Source organism: Berghia stephanieae, chromosome 7, assembly GCF_034508935.2.
Source record: "Berghia stephanieae isolate SIO BIC M18660-M18661 chromosome 7, UCSD_Bste_1.3, whole genome shotgun sequence".
NCBI classification, from domain to species: domain Eukaryota; kingdom Metazoa; phylum Mollusca; class Gastropoda; order Nudibranchia; family Aeolidiidae; genus Berghia; species Berghia stephanieae.
In genome coordinates this window covers 55,696,237-55,714,608 of record NC_088366.1, presented here as the reverse complement: position 1 = coordinate 55,714,608, position 18,372 = coordinate 55,696,237, and the positions used below count along the sequence as shown (strand labels likewise).

The 18,372-nt window shown below is 39.1% G+C and overlaps 1 protein-coding gene across 8 annotated transcripts in view; it reads left to right on the top strand.

The window, feature by feature from the left end:
- Positions 1-18,372, top strand: part of LOC144977521 (acetylcholinesterase-like) — a 148,720-nt gene that overhangs the window by 99,541 nt on the left and 30,807 nt on the right. For all 8 annotated transcript variants that reach the window (XM_078922830.1, XM_078922826.1, XM_078922825.1 and 5 more), the window contains 2 exons: positions 15,860-16,075; positions 16,660-16,793. In XM_078922830.1, the coding sequence (XP_078778956.1) occupies positions 15,893-16,075; positions 16,660-16,793 (317 nt within the window). In that variant the 5' untranslated portion in view covers positions 15,860-15,892. The remainder of the gene's footprint in view (positions 1-15,859; positions 16,076-16,659; positions 16,794-18,372) is intronic.

Genomic DNA, 18,372 nt, shown 5'->3' with positions numbered 1-18,372 from the left:
GGCGGCCATCGTGGTTCTAAACAAATAAAATCGGTACTTTTTATTCTTCGTGCTGGCTAGAACTTTTCATATCCTGTGATCAGAATGTATAAAAGTCAAAACAAGATCATATTTATGTTTTTCTCCTCTGGATACACTTTTATGCTCGTTGGAGAAATATTTCATAAGGGCGTCCGCCATTGTTCCTATAGTTTAGAGCCAGTTAGTAAGTTACCATGCGTCACTACGAAGGTTCGGTTATCAGACCTGCAAAAATATATGCACGTTGCAACGGACATATTTTCTCATCCCATATCTGCATCCGTTTATTTCCACTCTGATATTGTGAGAAATGATTTTTTGTCACAAAAAGAACTTTATTCAAAATTGAAGAAACATTTATGTGGTCTTGTGGTATGACACTCGCTTTCGGATGGGTTCTAGCTTCGCTTGGCGCATAGTTGAGTCCTTGGAAAAGGCTCTTTACTCACATTCTCTCACCGTACTCAGGTATAAAATGAGTACCTGGCCGTTAACAGCTTTTTTTCTGTCGGGAAATCTGTAATATCGCCTAACAGGCGTCATGTCTCGTTCTGCATGTTTTGGTATTGGTAGTGGTAAGGGACCCTTTGTAAAGCGCTTTACAAGGCCAACAGCAACATATATATGACATGACATGACGCTTGTAAGGCGATATTACCATTTTTCTTTTTGGCGGACAGAGACAACGCTGTTAACGGACAGGTACTCATTTTACACCTGGGTACGGTGAGAGAATGTGAGTAAAGAGCCTTTCCCAAGGACTCAACTCTTTAACGCTATATAAATAATACGCTCTAGTTAGGATAGACTACAAATCGGGTTCGGTCACTACAGCCTTAACTCTCTCCTTACCACAAATTTTCAGAGTTTTCCCCCAAAACGTCACGCCCACCCAACACAAAAATAGAATTTTCTTACTCAAACAGAAAACCAACATTCTATACACAATATCGTTCCGGAAAATGAGCCCAAAAATACAATGTCAAGTTTTTATAGCTTTCAAAACACATTTTCTTTAAATTTTGTGATATGCAAAAGAAATCAGAATGATAAAATTGTTGGTTGTATCGTAACGAATGTGACGATTTTTCTATGGTTGGTATGGAGAGGGTTAATTAGATTATTCATTACGACCTTTATGATTCGTCACGCTGCCATGTGTTACAAATGGATTCTGACCTCCAACGATATGAAATAACCAAACTGACTGACCTAAGAAATCCAGGGCTCTTTCTCCGAGAGAGGTCATCGTTGATTTCATATGAGTAAAACAAAATAATACTTGGGCTTTTGTATAGCGCAACATCCACTAAACGTGCTCAAAGCGCTTTACAAGTGTCCCCTGGCCAACAGCAACAGTTAACACGTAGGACGGGACATGACGCATGTTAGGCGATATTACAATTTTTTGGACAAAGACAACGCTGTTAACGGCCATGTACTTATTTTACACCTGAGTACGGTGAGATAATCTGAGTAAAGAGCCTTTTCCAAGGACTCAACTATGCGCCGAGCGCGAGACTCGAACCCAGGACCTTCCGATCCGAAAGCGAGTGTCATACAACAAGACCACACAGTCTTGTAAAGAAACAGTACTACTGTTTAACATCTGATTCATACCGCCCGATATAATACCATTTTGAGATGGAAGCGACATATTTAAGGAGAGAGAGAATGGGAGAGAGAGAGAGAGAGAGAGAGAGAGCGAGAGAGAGAGAGCGAGAGAGATGATATAGGGAGAATGGTTGAAAAAAGTCATAAGGGACGGGGGCAGATAAATGCGAAAAGTGATAGAATTTTTTTTTTTTAAGAGAAAGAGAGAGAGAGAAAGAGAAAGAGAGAGAAAGATAAAAAAGAGAGAGAGAGAAAGAGAGAGAGAGAGAGAAAGAGAGAGAGAACGAGAAAAAAAGAGAGGGAAAAGAGATTGAGGAAAGAAAGAGAGAGAGAGGATAGAGAGAAAGGTAGAAAATAGTCATAAGAGACGAGGCCAGACATGCGAAAAGGGAAAGAATTTTTAAAAAATTAAAGAGAGAAAGAGAGGGAAAGAGAGAGAGAGAGAGAGAGAGAGAGAGAGAGAGAGAGTGAGAGAGAGAGATTGAAGAAAGAAAGAAAGAAAGAGAGCGAGAGCGAGAGAGAGAGAGAGAGAGAGAGAGAGAAAGAGAGGATGGAGAGAGAGAAAAGTAGAGAGAAAATCCTGAGAGACGAGGGCAGACATGCGAAGAGGGAGAGAAAGAGAGAGAGAGAGAAAGAGAGAAAGAGAAAGAGAGAGAAAGAGAGAGAGAGAGAAAGAGAGAAGGAGAGAGAGAGAAGGAAAGAGAGAGAGAGAAAAAGAAAGAGAGAGAGAGAAAGAGAGAGAGAGAAAGAGAGAGAGAGTATAGGGATAGAACAGGAGGAGTGGATGATTTGCTGTAATCGCATAGAGCTACATTTTAAACATAATTTATCATTTCATCTAATGAAACGAAACCCCATGCAATGCTGCATCAATCTGCTATCAAAATGTTTTGCCCACGTAACAATATTTTCAGTCCAAACAATAATATACATGCGTGTTTGTTTGTCCGAGGCGAATGACACGTGACCCAAGACATTCAATCCATTAATTAATTAATTGTGTGTATTGCAATTCATATTCTTTTCTAGCTCTATCTATTTATTGAAAGCTCAAAAAACAAATAATATGTGACTCACCGTCTCTAAACGGTATTATGTCGGGATGACTTGGGTGCAAACAATTCAATTTATTGACAAAAACATGAAACTTGGGGGTTTTTTTTCGATTTGTTATGTTAAAGAATGAAGACAATTTCTCACAATGCAAAAACCTCAAAAATTGGTATATCCACTAAATGTGCTCAAAGCACTTTACAAGGAGTCCCTGGTCAACAGCAACATTTAACATGTAGAACGAGACATGACGCCTGTTATGCGATATTACATTTTTGACTGTACTTTCTGAAGAGATCAAGAGCAATGAATTGTTGTGACCGTGAATGAAAACAAAGAAGAAGAAGAAAAAAAATTAACAAAGAAAATAGAACCAACCAACGTAACAAACAACTATCAAATAAATAAATAAAGAGCTAGTATAATCTAGATTTAGGTGGTTCAAAGAAATATCTACGATATTAGCATGATATTGTACCAATTAACTTAGATATTATCGCAGCCGGTGGCATAAAACGGATCATTTTACACGATTTTTTTTGGTCTGGTGTGGTATAATTGAGCTTGAGCTTTTATATAGCGCAATATCCACTAAACGTGCTCAAAGCGATTTACAAGGGGTCCCTGGTCAACAGCAACACGTAACATGTAGAAAGAGACATGAGGACGCCTAATAGACGATGTTACATTTTTTTCTGACATAGACAACGCTGTGAACGGCAAGGTACTCATTTTACACCTGAGTAGGGTGGGAGAATGTGAGTAAAGAGCTCTTTTTCCAGGGACTCAACTATGCGCCGAGCGCGAGGCTCGAACCCAGGCCCTTCCGATCCTGAAAGCGAGTGCCATACCACTAAACCACATAGTGGTGTATGTCAATTAGCCCTCGGATCGGTAATTCCCCGGTTCAAGTCCCACTGTGGGCGTCGCAAAGTAAAGACTTTTCAAAAGGCCTTTCAAAAACTCACATTCTGTCATTGTACTCAGATGTAAAATGAATACCCGACCATTAAAAGCGCTGTCCATTACAACAATGAGCTCATAAGGAATTGGGTTATCAGACCTGCAAATAAGTCCACGTCGATTTAGCCATATCAAGCTCTATAAGAATGTTATCATTACTCTACCCCTCACCTTAAAATAGGAACTCAAATGATATTGACTTTTACAGCTATAGTAATAATTTGTGACGTCAAATTTTAACAAACATTGAATTTCACTTTAAATTAGATTTTAGAAAGAGATATCGTTAAACTATTTTTGAACATGTCTTTTATTCAAAGATAACGAAAATCAGAATCGCTTGAAGGGTCTAGAATAAAAGATTTCTTACACTCTTGCATTTTGGAATTCATACGATTTATTATATTTTACTTATTTGATTTGTTGATGAAAATATATTCTTGTATGAGTTACATTGGCAATTGCCTAAAATAAACGTTTTTGAACTTGATCTATATAAAATAACTTTTAAGTATTTTTTAAACGTGTCTTTTATTCGGAGATAACGAAAATTCGAATCGAATTATTTTTTTTAAATTGAGCTTTATATAGCGCAATATCCACGAAATGTGCTCAAGGCCCTTTGCAAGGGGTCCCTGGTCAACAGCAACATTTGACATGTAGGACGGGACATGACGCCTGTTAGGCGATATAATTACAATTTTTCGGACAAAGACAACGCTGTTAACGTCCAGGTACTCATTTTACACATGAGTACGGTGAGAGAATGTGAGTGAAGAGCCTTTTCCAAGGACTCAACTATGCGCCGAGTCCGAGGCTCGAACCCAGGAACTTCCGATCCGAGAGCGAGTGTCATACCACTAGACCACATAGCCGCTTGAAGGGTCTAGAATAAAAGATTTCATACTTAATTAATAATAATCTTTATTGTCCCCAAAAAAGTGGCAATTTGTCATTTGGTTACACATTTATAACAATACAATATTGACATAGACACACACACACAAGATGCACACTAGTAACATAGTAGTTGTAAAAAAAAAAACCCAAAAAAAAACCCGCATCAACAACAACATCATCATCATCATCATCATCATCATCATCATCATCATCATCATCATCATCATCATCATCATCATCATCATCATCCTCATCATCATCTTCATCATCATCATCATCATCTTCATCATCAACACAACGCACCAATACACAAAACCACATGCAGTCCCGAACGCCCATACACAAATGTTTTGGGATTCGAACATTGTTCCCAACGCACAATCTTTTAGCTCGTGTAGTGGTTGAGTGAGAACATTTCCGGAATTCCAAAAACATCAAGAATGTAAGAATAATAATACATGCATAGTAATAGTTACAAACAAATTCAAATTAACCCGTAACCTATTTTTTGTGTCTAACAGTTTTAACCTTTATCGTACGTATAATATTAATTACTGCTGTATTATAATAATATACGTGGCCCACCATATCAAATCGGTATTAGAACACCGTGAACAAGTCACAGATCATCGGAGATAAAGTCTAAAGCATGTATTTTGAGAAAGATTCATATTATAACAATTACAATTAAAATAAAATTCCCTTTATTCATCCCCAAGGGACAATTTGTGACCCCTCGTCTCAAAACGGTATTAAGTCGGGATGATGAAAATGGAATTTGTAGCCAGACATATCAGACTTAAGTTGAGTTTATATGCTTTATAGAGGAGAAGAAATATTATATTTTACTGTGCTAAATACCAACGTTTCATATTTTTGACCAGTTTAACTATAATTTGACTTTTTAGCATCTGGTCCATCCCGACATAATACCGTTTTGAGACGAGGGGTCACATGTGTCTTTATGGTCTATTCCAAGGGAAGACTGCATGTATTTTGATGATGACTCTTATTATGAAATTTAAATTAAAATAAAATTTCCTTTATTCATCCCCGATGGGGAAATTTGTCTTTAGGGTCTTTTCCAAGGGAAGACTGGAATATAACCCAGGCGTCAGCCGCAGTGCAGTGCAGCATCGCAAAGTGAGCTACGGCGAGATGACTTGCTCAATGCCACACAACGAGGCGGGTAGTCGAACTCGGTACCTTTTGGATAAGAACCAAAGACCTCAGCGTGTCCCCTATGCTCTATCATAGTGACCACTAACATTTCACCAACTAAAATGATAAAATATTGCAATAGGAAACAAAATTGTGATATTTAAAGAAAAAACTGGTTCCAATCTCATTAGAAGCGTAAAAACACTCTTTCGGAGAACTGAATAAATAAATTCCTTGTATAATTATTAATCTTCTGTTTCAGAGTGATGGCATCTTAAATTAAAATTAAATTGAGCATTTATATAGCGCAATATCCACTTAACGTGCTCAATGCGCGTTACAAGGGGTCCCTGGTCAACAGCAACATTTAACATGTAGGACGAGACATGACGCCTGTTAGGCGATATTACAATTTTTCGGACAAAGACAACGCTGTTAACGGCCAGGTACTCATTTTACACCTGAGTACGGTGAGAGAATGTGAGTAAAGAGTCTTTTCCAAGGACTCAACTATGCGCCGAGCGAGGCTCGAACCCAGGACCTTCCGATCCGAAAGCGAGTGTCATACCACTAGACCACATAGCCGTCTTATTTTCTAGTCTCAATAAATATATTAAGCTGGTCGGCAAGAAAGATTATCAATTAATACTCGCTCTTTTAAACGTCCCGCAATCTAGAGAATCTGCCTATATGTGACCCTTCGTCTCGAAACGGTATTATGTCGGAATGAATTGGACCCCGAAAAGTGACTTTATAATTAAATTGATAGTAAATACCAATTTTTGAGCTTTTGCATTGTGAGAAATTGTCTTCATTCTTTAACATAACAAATCGAAACAAACCCCACGTTTCATGTTTTTGTCAATAAATTCAATTTTTTTTGCACCCAAGTCATCCCGACATAATACCGTTTAGAGACGGTGGGACACATATTCACACTGCTTCTAAAGGACTGGTTTTAAAACACATTTCCAAAGATTGTGAAGTGTAAGACTAGAACATTTATGTAATAAAAATTAATAAAATTAAATGAAATATATCAAATCAAATATATAAAACTGCCATAGGGCCAATGACTATCCCGCACAAATCTTTGGGCCTCTTTTTCGCTCACGAAGTGCCCGAATTTGCGTCAAAATATGGGACGAAGCCGTTTCCTATATGCTATTTTTAAAAATTAATTACGACGCTGTTTATCGATGAATATGACTGAAAGTTGGCACACAGTTAGAAAAAGGTCATTTTAGATTATGTCAAGCGACAAAACTCGTGCGATTACCAGAAGACTATTAAAAATAGACTTTTACTCTTTGGAGTAAAATAATTCTAAAACTACCGGGCGTGGAGGTTTTGTCGCTGACAAGCATATGAATATGACGAGTACTTTTCCCGTATTTTACAAAACACCATCCTAATTTGCTCTTCAAGTTTCATCATTGTTGTAATGGAAATCACAAAAGAAATGAAGCAAAAAAATGTGTCCATCACAACAATGTTACACTAGGCCCCTTAAGAGGATTCGGATGTCAGACCTTCATATATGTACACGTCGCACTGAACCTTAAAAATAATAGAATAATTATCCTCGTTTAATGAGAGATTTACGGTACTGTTTTAAATACACACGAGTCAATCTTTTTATCCGTTTGATTGGTAGTGTGAGCAATTTGCATGTTATTATGTAAGTTTGTTATTTGATGTTTGAGCTCTATGCTGTATATATATAATATAATAAGTCAGGCCTCCCAGTTTTTGATTAAGTCTGAGATTCATATCCTTGCTGATTGATGGTCGGTGTGATTGTGTGTGTGGTAGTAATCAAACAGATTTGATTTTATCATAGGATTTCAGTCTCGAGCCCCGGTAATGTGAGTAGTTTATACTACAATGTGTTTACATCGTCGTTTTCTGTTAAATATGATATCTCTCTCTCTCTCTCTCTCTCTCTCTCTCTCTCTCTCTCTCTCTACCTGTCTATCTATCTATCTATCTATCTATCTATCTATCTATCTATCTATCTATCTATCTATCTCTCCTATACATAAATGTATAATATCTCTCAAAATTTAGCTATTCAAAGAGTCTTCGTTTTAGAATTACTCTTATATGTGACTCGCCGTCTCTAAACGGTATTATGTTGGGATGACTTGGGTGCAAAAAAATTGAATTTATTGACAAAAACATGAAACTTGGGGTTTGTTTCGATTTGTTGTGTTACATAATGAAGACAATTTCTCACAATGCAAAAGCTCAAAGGGCAATATCCACTAAATGTGCTCAAAGCGCTTTACAAGGGGTCCCTGGCCAACAGCAACAGTTACAGTTAACATGTAGGACGAGACACGACGCCTGTTAGGCGACATTACGATTGTTTTTGGACAGACACAACGCTGTTAACGGCCATGTACTCATTTTACACCTGAGTACGGCCTGGTGGGTTCCAGTGCCAGACTGTAGATAGTATGCGCTTGGCTAAGAAGCTCAAACCAATGTCATCCGGAAGTATAACGGACCAACACACAAAACTCTGTATAATCATGAACTTTTATAGTCTGGTTTATACGGTTGAGTGAGAAATACTCATAAACGCGGATGAAAAAAAAAAAAAAAAACAATAACAAAGACCTGAGTGACGTCAACTTCGGTCTATCTATAGATAGTTCGAAGATGACGTCACTCAGGTCTTTGTTATTGTTTTTGCCATCCGCGTTTGTGAGTTGTTCTCACTAAACTGTATTAACCAGACTATAAAAGTTCATGGTTACACAGAGTTTGTGTGTTGGTCCATTATACTTCCGGATGGCAATGTTGTGAACTCCTTGGCCAAGCGCATTCTATCTATAATCATGAACTTTTATAGTCTGGTTTATACGGTTGAGTGAGAATTACTCATAAACGCGGAAGGCAAAAAAAATAAAATAAAAAATAAATAAATAAAAAAAAGACAATAACAAAGACCTGAGTGACGTCAACTTCGATCTATCTATAAGTGAACGATGGCTACGCGCGGGCGGAAATCTTCCAACGAGTACACCTGTTTAACTGGGACCTTGGTCAATCAGCAAATCGAATTACACCCAAAGATTACCACCTGTCCGAGGGCGGGTACATGCAGATAGGCACCTGTTCGACCAAGTCATCTCTACGGGGTGTCCATAAAATATGAATACAAAGTCATGATACTACTCTACTGTACCAAAGAGAAGGGCACCCCTGTCTATTATTTTTTTTTTTTCAGAATTTTTGCGCACACCCCCTCAACCCCCCCCCCCACTTCTCTCTCTCTCTCTCTCACACACACACACACACACACACACACACACACACACGAAGCTTATTCGCACCTCCCCCTCCCTCACCCCTTCCTCCTCCCTCCTTCTTGTAAATTTTAGCAGCTCACGAAATGTGCCGGTGAACATTCACCAGAAGGTCAAACAAAACAAAATGAAAACAGCCCCACAAAAAGCTGTCACTGTTTTTGTTTTTGTTTTTTTTTTTTTGTTTTTTACTAACAGTATATTTGATTGAAAGAAAACTATTATATATGTGACACATCTCATCTCGCTTAAATTAGAGAATGCCTAAATGCGCCTCCCCTCCCCTCACCCCCTCCCCTTCTATGGATTGGTCAAATTGCGCCCCCCCCCTCCCTACCTTTTTGGTCGAATTGCACCCCCCCCCTTCCCTACCTTCTTAGGTCGAATTGCACCCCCGCCCCCACTCCCTACCTTCTTTGGTCGAATTGCACCCCCCCCCCCACACACACACACACATTTATTACTACCCCCCCCCCCCCCCCCCCCAACCTTCTTTGGTCGAATTGTACCTCTCCCCCTTCCCAACCTTCTTTGTTCGGATTGCATACACCCCCCCCCCCCTTTTATCACAACCCTCCACCCCACCCATATATATAATATACACTACAATAAGTCCCCTTTTGAAAAAAAAAAGAACCCAACCCCCCCCCTCCCTCCTCCCCCCCGAAAATCAAGTCAAAACAGCCAATCAATTTGGATTTATAGGAATTGTATTTTCTCGAGACGTGACCCCCTCTTCAGTGATGGCGGGAAGTATCTTTAGTAGATGGTATGAGAAGCAAGATAGGTTTGGTTTGTGTTGTGTGTTGTGTTGTGTGTGCGTATGTGTGTGTGTGTGTGTGTGTGTGTGCTTGTGTGTGTAAATGAGTATATTTCATCCAAAGTAATTTGTAATTTAAGCGCTTAGAGTCTGGTGTATCGGAGTGATAGCGCTATATAAGTTTTCAGCATTATTTTATTATTATCTTTCAGTTAGCCAATTCTCCACAAACCCATAGATCTTGAATTAATTAATAAATAAAAACAAAAAGTGAGAAACAGCATGCACCCACCAGACTTTAAAAAATATTAAAACAAATAAAAAAAGAAAGAATATTCCCTTTATTCATCCCATAGGGGAAATTTTTTCCCCTGGAATCGATTCCAAGGAAAGACTGGAATAACGCAGGCGTCAGCCGCAGTGCAGCGCCGCAAATCTGAGCTTAATGCGAGGTGACTAATTGCTCAAGGCCACGAAGCGCAGCGGCGGATGATCGACACTCGGTTAATAAAATTAATAAATTGAGCTTTTATATAGCGCAATATCCAATAAATGTGCTCAAAGCGCTTTACAAGGGGTCCCTGGTCAACAACAACATTTAACATGTAGGACGGGACATGCCGCCTGTTAGGCAATATTACAATTTTTCGGACAAAGACAACGCTGTCAACGGCCAGGTACTCATTTTACACCTGAGTATGGTGAGAGAATGTGAGTAAAGAGTCTTTTCCAAGGACTCAACTATGCGCCGAGCGAGGCTCGAACCCAGGACCTTCCGATCCGAAAGCGAGTGTCGTACCACTAGACCACATAGCCGGTTCCTTCCGGTTACGAAGCAAAGACCGTGCCGCTGAGCCACGTTATCTTAGTGGACCCCCAGTATATAATATTTATCCGTCCCAAGGATACAGTATCGTATAAATAATCTAACATGAGCAGGTGCTTATTTATTCAACCTATTTTAAGACTCTCTCTCTCTCTCTCTCTCTCTCTCTCTCTCTCTCTCTCTCTCTCTCTCTGTGGCATATCACGTGGACGTAGCCTCCCACACAGTCCTTCGGAAGAAGTCTCTGTCTTGTGCCCATCTGCCACATTCCGTCACGCCGTTGTTGAGCCATTCCTGTATATCCTGTTGCCATCTTCTTTGTGGTCTTCCTCTGCCTCTTTTGCCCTCCGCCATGCCCTCCAGTACATCTCTCTCTTGTGTGTCGTGTATTTTAAGACTAGGTGATTAAATAAAGGGGGTGAACTCCCCGAGTCAGAAATATGCTGGCTGGCTCTATCTTGGCAATAGGGTTCAACAGTCGTGACGTCACTTCCCGTGTAATGACGCATGCATAGTAACTTAGTAACTGGTTCTAAACTAGCGGAACAATGGCGAACGCCCTTATGAAATACTTCTAAAACGAACATAAAAGAGGAGAAAAACATTATAAATCTGATCATGTTTTTACTTTTATACATTCTGATCACATGACATGTGAAAAACTTCTAGCCAGTATGAAGAATAAAAAGTACCGATTTTCTTTGTTTAGGACCAAGCTGCTGGTTGCTAGGCGGACGTGAGATCAGACTATAGATTCCTATTATTGTACTTACTAACAAACCAAAACCAGAAACCCAAACTAGCCTTTCAAAGCCAAAAGGCCCATGGAGACGGAGTTTATCTTGGTTTCTATAGCGTGAATTCATGGACAATAGCTTTCTTACAACCCTTTGGATAGGACGCCGCTAGTCGGTTGATCGATAAGTACTTTCCGCTAGATCTAACAGACAGATTGATATACGAGTAACACGCAAACATTTTATCTTTAAATCAAAGCTGATCCTATCACCCGTTGACTCAAATGATTATTCAGAAAATATACTAAAGCACAATGATGGTACCCAACCAACTTCGCGGTGTTGTGTGTGTAACACCCGCGATCTCAAGTAGTCGGGAAGAGAGAGAGAGAGATAGATAGATAGATAGAGAGAGAGAGAGAGAGAGAGAGAAAAAGAGAGAGAGAGAGAGAGAGAGAGAGAGAGCTCTAATAATGATTAGGGTTAGAGACGATCTTTTTAGGGATCGTGGGTAGCTCATACGGTAGAGTCACACTCTCCCCGGCCAGGCGGAGTAGTTGTCGTACCAGTTAGGTCGCGGGTTCAAACCCCCATCACCGCCGCGAAATTTTTATTCTTTATATATTGTCTTCTGGCACTTTCCTACTCACTTCATCTCTTAATGACGGTACCCATAATGTTTAAATTGACCTTGACCTTGGGATCGACATCTGCTGCCCGCCTTTTGCCAGATTCATTTGCGCGCATCTACATAGTTTATTATCTGACTGCTGATGTCATCAATATCATCATCTTTGTCTTTTTCACCCTGGGTCAGGGTATAGGCCACAGACAAACAGTTTCCATCCTTCTCTATCCTGAGCTAACTTTTTAATCTCATTCCAGGTCTTACCACTTCTCTGTATATCAGCTTCTTTAATTCTTCTCCATGTTCCTCGTGGCCTTCCCCTTGATTTTCTGCCCTCAGGGTTCCAGTCCAATAATTTCTTGGTTATAGTGGAGTCGTTCCTACTCCCTGTGTATGAATCCCTTCCCCTCTCCCTGAATATAAAATCTGTCAGACCTGCATATATTATGTACGCGCCAGGCAGTGGGATGGCTTTATTCTTCTCCCATGTATTACAACATACAATATTATAAGATGTTACATTCATAATAAGCCAGCCCTTCAATTATCTATCATCTTCCAATATCATTATTTAAAAATTGATCTTTTAAAAAATTTTATCCACTAAAAATATCCACTAAATGTGCTCAAAGCGCTTACAAAGGGTGCCTGGTCAAGAGCAACATTTAACATGTAGGACGGGACATGATGACGCCTATTACAATTTTTCGGACAAAGGTAACGCTGTTGACGGCCAGGTACACATTTTACAGATGAGTACGGTGAGAGAATGTGAGTAAAGAGCCTTTTCCAAGGACTCAACTATGCGCCGAGCGCGAGGCTCGAACCCAGGACCTTCAGATCTGAAAGCGAGTGTCATGCCACTAGACCACATAGAGCGTTTTAATGGAAATCTAAAAAGAAAATAACGCACAGATATTATTGTTGTCCAGTGGAATCGGACGCCAGACCTGCCAGGCAGTGGGGTGGCTTTATTCTTATCCCATGCATTACAACTACAATATGTGACCCACCATATCAAAGCGGTATTATGTCGGGATCCACTCAGTAAGGGAAATTGAATTCATAGCCACAAATATCCAACTTGCGTTTAATTTCTGTACGTTATGCTGGAGTATAAAGACTATTTCTTGCATTGCAAAAACTTCTAAGCTCCAATTTCTCATCATTCTATCTCTAAATTCACTTCTTGGGGTCTGGATCATCCCGACATAATACCGTTTTGAGACGGAGGGTCACATATTATAAGACGTTACATAAGCCAGCCCCTTCAGATATCTATCATCTTCCAATTTCATTATTTACTTCTATTTATTTTCTTTACCATGTCGTGTTTCTTTCCATCCAAAAAGCCGCGCAAGCAAATCCTCCACAGGACAGTATATTATAACATAATAATTTTCTTCCGTGGCGGAAAATGTCCCCTTTGTTTACCGAACGTGCCGAAACTGAAATTGTTACATTTATGAAAACCGTGACAAACTCAATGCAAAATTCGCTTATTCAAGCTGTAGACTCGCGTTGTCTCCCCTTTTCATAATTATTTTATGATTTTCTCTCTCTCTCTCTCTCTCTCTCTCTCTCTCTCTCTCTCTCTCTCTCTCTCTCTTTTATTCTTATAGACCAAATTAGTATGTGCTCCAGTAGTGGTATGACACTCTCCTTTCGGATCGGAAGGTCCTGGGTTCGAGTCCCGTTCTGAGTGGTGCATAGTTAAGTCATTTGGAAAATGTTTTTTACGACTCACATTCTCTCACCGTAATCAGGTATATATTGAGTACCTGGCCGTTAACAGCGTTGTCTCTTTTGGAAAATTGTAATATCGTCTAACATGCGTAATGGCCTCATCCTGCATGCTAGGGGTTGCTGTTGGCTAGGGACCCCGTGTAAAGCGCTTTGAGCATGTTGAGTGTAATTTGCGCTAGATAAAAAAGCTCAAACTCAAGCGAGCCAAAAAAGCAAATTTTTAAAAATCCACCAAAAAAACATGGTTTTAAATAATACAAAACAAAACAAAACAAAACTCTCTGGTTACAAGAGTTAACTCACTCAATCCTAGAGATTTTTTCTACTTTTCAAAATTAGAAGAAAAAAAAATGTTGTAAAAATGAACATATGCAAAATTATATTCAACTACCATTAGCATGTAAAAATAAAGGACATTGTTATTAGCGTTGATACTACGCCTATAATTTGTCTCAGAAAAATGTAATAAATAGGCATGGGGTAAAAGTAACTCTGGGTATACTACGGATATAGTCGGTGTTAGGGTTGAGTGAGTTAAATAAGACAGTTGATGTGTATTTGAAAAATATGGCAATTTACCAAACTTGTATCTAGTGATACTAAGCTGTCTAGTGGACTGATAAAAAAAAACTCACAGCTTCAAAATAATCACAAAATATCAGATACGGAACGTTTCGGGCTCAAACCCCTTCTTCAGCTATCAACAAAAAAGACAATTAAAACATTAATACATTACTTAAAAAGCAGATCGACGACAGAGAAACAAACGGCGTTTTTCAGTAATGTATCGATATTTTCATTGGATTTTTTTTTGTTGACTGAAAAAGGGTTTTGCGTCCGAAACGTTCCGTGACTGAAATTTTTTTTTTTTTTTTTTAAAGCTGATATATTCATTTCTTTTATTTTTTTTTTTTTTTTTTTTTTTTTTTTTTTTTGTTTATTAATTTTTACAGTTCACAGCTTGTAACTGAACTTCAGCTTTTATATAGCGCAATATCCACTAAACGTGCTCAAAGCGCTTTAGCGGGGTCGCTGGCCAACAGCAACACATAACATGTAGGACGAGACATGACGCCTGTCAGGCGATATTACAAAGTTTCGGGACAGAGACAACGCTGTTAACGGCCAGGTACTCATTTTACACCTGAGTACGGTGAGAGAATGTGAGTAAAGAGACTTTTCCAAGGACTCAACTATGCGCTGAGCGAGGCTCGAACCCAGGACCTTCCGATCCGAAAGCGAGTGTCATACCACTAGACCACATAGCCGCACAGTAGCAGCTTAGTGTCACATAGTCTTGCCAGATGGGGTTCCTACCTCCCATAGTGGGCAGGGAGGTACTTGCTGTGTCTTCTATCCCCCTTTATCTGTTTTTCAAATTGCTTCCTGTCCTTGTCTTGGGGTGAGATTGCTTGTTTTGTCTTGACCCCGGCCGGACTCCTTGGCTGAGTGGGAAACAGTCGAATGTATAGTTATAGTTTTGGGAGATGATATTTTTTTCCTTGTAAATCATCTCTGTTATGTATTGTTATTTTTTTTCATTTTTAACATATGATTTGTAAACATTTGAGTGTATTCCTCTTAGTGGGGACCTGTGCTTGTGCCTGGATGAGACTTTTAGTTGATCTCAAACTGAGTACTTTGATGGTGTGCTCTTGGAATCTACACCTGTTTCCTATTTGAACCAATTCCCCTTTGTCTTACCTTTTCTTGGATGCTTCAATTGTAATTCTAGAACTTTTTACAATCCAATTTTCTTCCTGTTTACTGGCGCTGATATGACCTTAATGTGTTGCAAGCGCCGTTAAACCCTTAACTCTCTCCTTACCGATCATTTTCAGTATTGTCCCAAAAATGTCAGGCTTATCCAGCAGAAAAATGGATTTTTAATACTCAAACAATCTCTCTAGATATAATACAACGTTAGGTTCTTATTAATTAAACAAATATCATTGTGATGTGCAAAATAAATCTAAATAAGGAAAAAATGTCCATATATTGTGTCGTAACAAATGTGACGATTTTGCTGTTGGTGGTATGGAGAGGGTTAAAAACAAAAACAAAAACTTATTCTTGCAAAAACATCGACATAGTCATTTTTTTGTTCACTATTTTTTTTTCTTTGGTCTCCAGATCATTCCAGATTGTTGTGTCTCAAGAACAAGAATGATGGACACTTCTTGGCTGGTGACATTTGCGTGCCTGAGTCTAGTGCTACTGGTGGTCAATGCGGAAGATCCCATACTGGACACGACGAAAGGAAAAGTACAAGGAGTGATTGAGGCTGGGGTCAAGAAATTCATGGGCATTCCGTTTGCAAAGCCGCCGCTTGGGAATCTCAGATTTAAGGTGAACATGGTTATGAAATAATTCTACTGCGTACTATCTCATCAGCTTCAGCTGTTGTTGCCCTCGTCGTGGCCTCTTTCACCGAGTTGTCTCCCTCTTCCTCCTCCTACTCGTCTTCTCCCACCACTGCCACCATTTCCACCTTCTTCAATTTGTTCTTATCGTTGTTGTTATTGTTGTTGTTGTTGTTGTTGTTGTTATTGTTGTTATTCACGACAATATACGCTAAATTTACTTCGCAATGCTCTCAAGTCAACAGCAACACTAAACAAGCAAAGCAAGAAATGACAATGCTTTTTTGTGTTTGTTTTGTTTTTATAGAAAAAAATGCCTTTTCTCATTTTACACCTGAGTTCGATGAGAAAATGTGAGTAGAGAGTCCATTATTATTTTACTTTACAACGACTCAACTTTACACCGTTCACGGCGGGAATCGATCCAAAGACCTACAACTCAAAAGCTGAGCGTCACATCACGCACAAGACTATCTACAAACATACATATCAACACTACGACGTAACGAACCGCCATCAATTTTCTTTTCTTTCAACTTTCCATTCCATTCCATTCGACTACACACACAGCACCCAGTAGATCCAGACCCTTGGACTGGTACAAAACAAGCCAAAACTCCTCCCAATTCATGCTGGCAGACGTTGGATACAGCCTTCGATCGTTTTCATGGGGTCGAGATGTGGAACCCCAATACTCCGAGAAGGTGCTGTATATTTATTATTATCATCATCGTCGTCATCATCATTATCGTCATCATCATCATCATCATCATCATCATCATTACAATCATCATTGTTGTCGTCGTCGTCGTCATCATCATCATTATCACCACCACCACTACCACTACCACCACCACCACACCACCACCACCATCATCATCATCTTCATCATCATCATCATCATCATCATCATCATCATCATCATCATCGTCATCGTCGTCGTCGTTATTATTATTATTATTATTATTATTATTATTATTATTATTATTATTATAGTAGTAGTAGTAATAGTAGTAGTAGTAGTAGTAGTAGTAGTAGTAGTAGTAGTAGTAGTAGTAGTAGTAATAGTAGTAGTAGTAGTAGTAGTAGTATCACCACCACTATCAACACCACCAACATCATCATCAACATTATCGACATCATCATCATCAACATTATCAACATCATCATCATCATCACCACCACCACCCCCACCACCATCATCATCATCAATGTCATCATCATCATCATCATCATCATCATCATCATCACTTTTATGGCATCTAGTCCACCCCGACATAACACCCTTTCCAGACGACATATCACCTATTATGATAAGTTCTTTTCCCTGACTGTACTGGATTCAATAGTCTGATGTCACGTCGCCCAGCAACGGCGGCCTTCGTGGTTCTAAACAAAGAAAATCGGTACTTTTTATTCTTTCATATGTCTTGTGATCAGAATGTGTAAAAATTAAAACATGATCAGATTTATAATGGGGGTTTTTTTCCTCTGGATACGCTTTTATACTCATCGGAGAAATATTTCATAAGGGCGCCCGCCATTGTTCCGATAGTTTAGAGCCAGTTACTAAGTTACCATGCGTCATTAGGAGGGAAGTGACGTCACGACTGTTGAAGCGTATTGATGAGGGCAGCCACAATGTGACAACGATCAACAACACAATCAGAATGAGTACGATCGACTTCCATTTCCTGCCCAAATCTCCTAAAATCTTTTGAAATGTCAAGATCTTTTTACTGGCGGACAAGACTTGCCCCGTAGATTTTTGAAGTGACGTTTTAATGTTTTTATTATTTTCTTTTTCGTTATTGTCTGAAAAAGAGTTTCGAGATCGAACGAAACCGTTTGTGTTTTTTTTTTTTTTTGTTTTTTTTTTTGTTTTGTTTGTTTTTGTTTTGGCATTTTGTTCATTTTCGAAGCCTTTATATTCGTTTTTTTTTTCCTCTTACTGTTTAATGGTTATAAATACAAATCTTTTTTTTTTAACCTCAGGAATGGGAGACACCCAGTGTTTGTCGTCACTTTGCCAGTTTAGATTTACCTCCATCTTTTAAATACGACAATAAACAGGTATAGATAGTATGCACTTGGCTAAGAAGCTCACAACATTGCCATCCGGAAGTATAACGGACCAACACACAAAACTACGTGTCTGTTTAATACAGTTTAGTGAGAATTACTCATTTACGTGGATGGCAAAAAAAAAAAAACAATAACAAAGACCCGAGTGACGTCAGCTTCATTCTATCTATAAGCGAATGAATTCATTCCATACTTAAA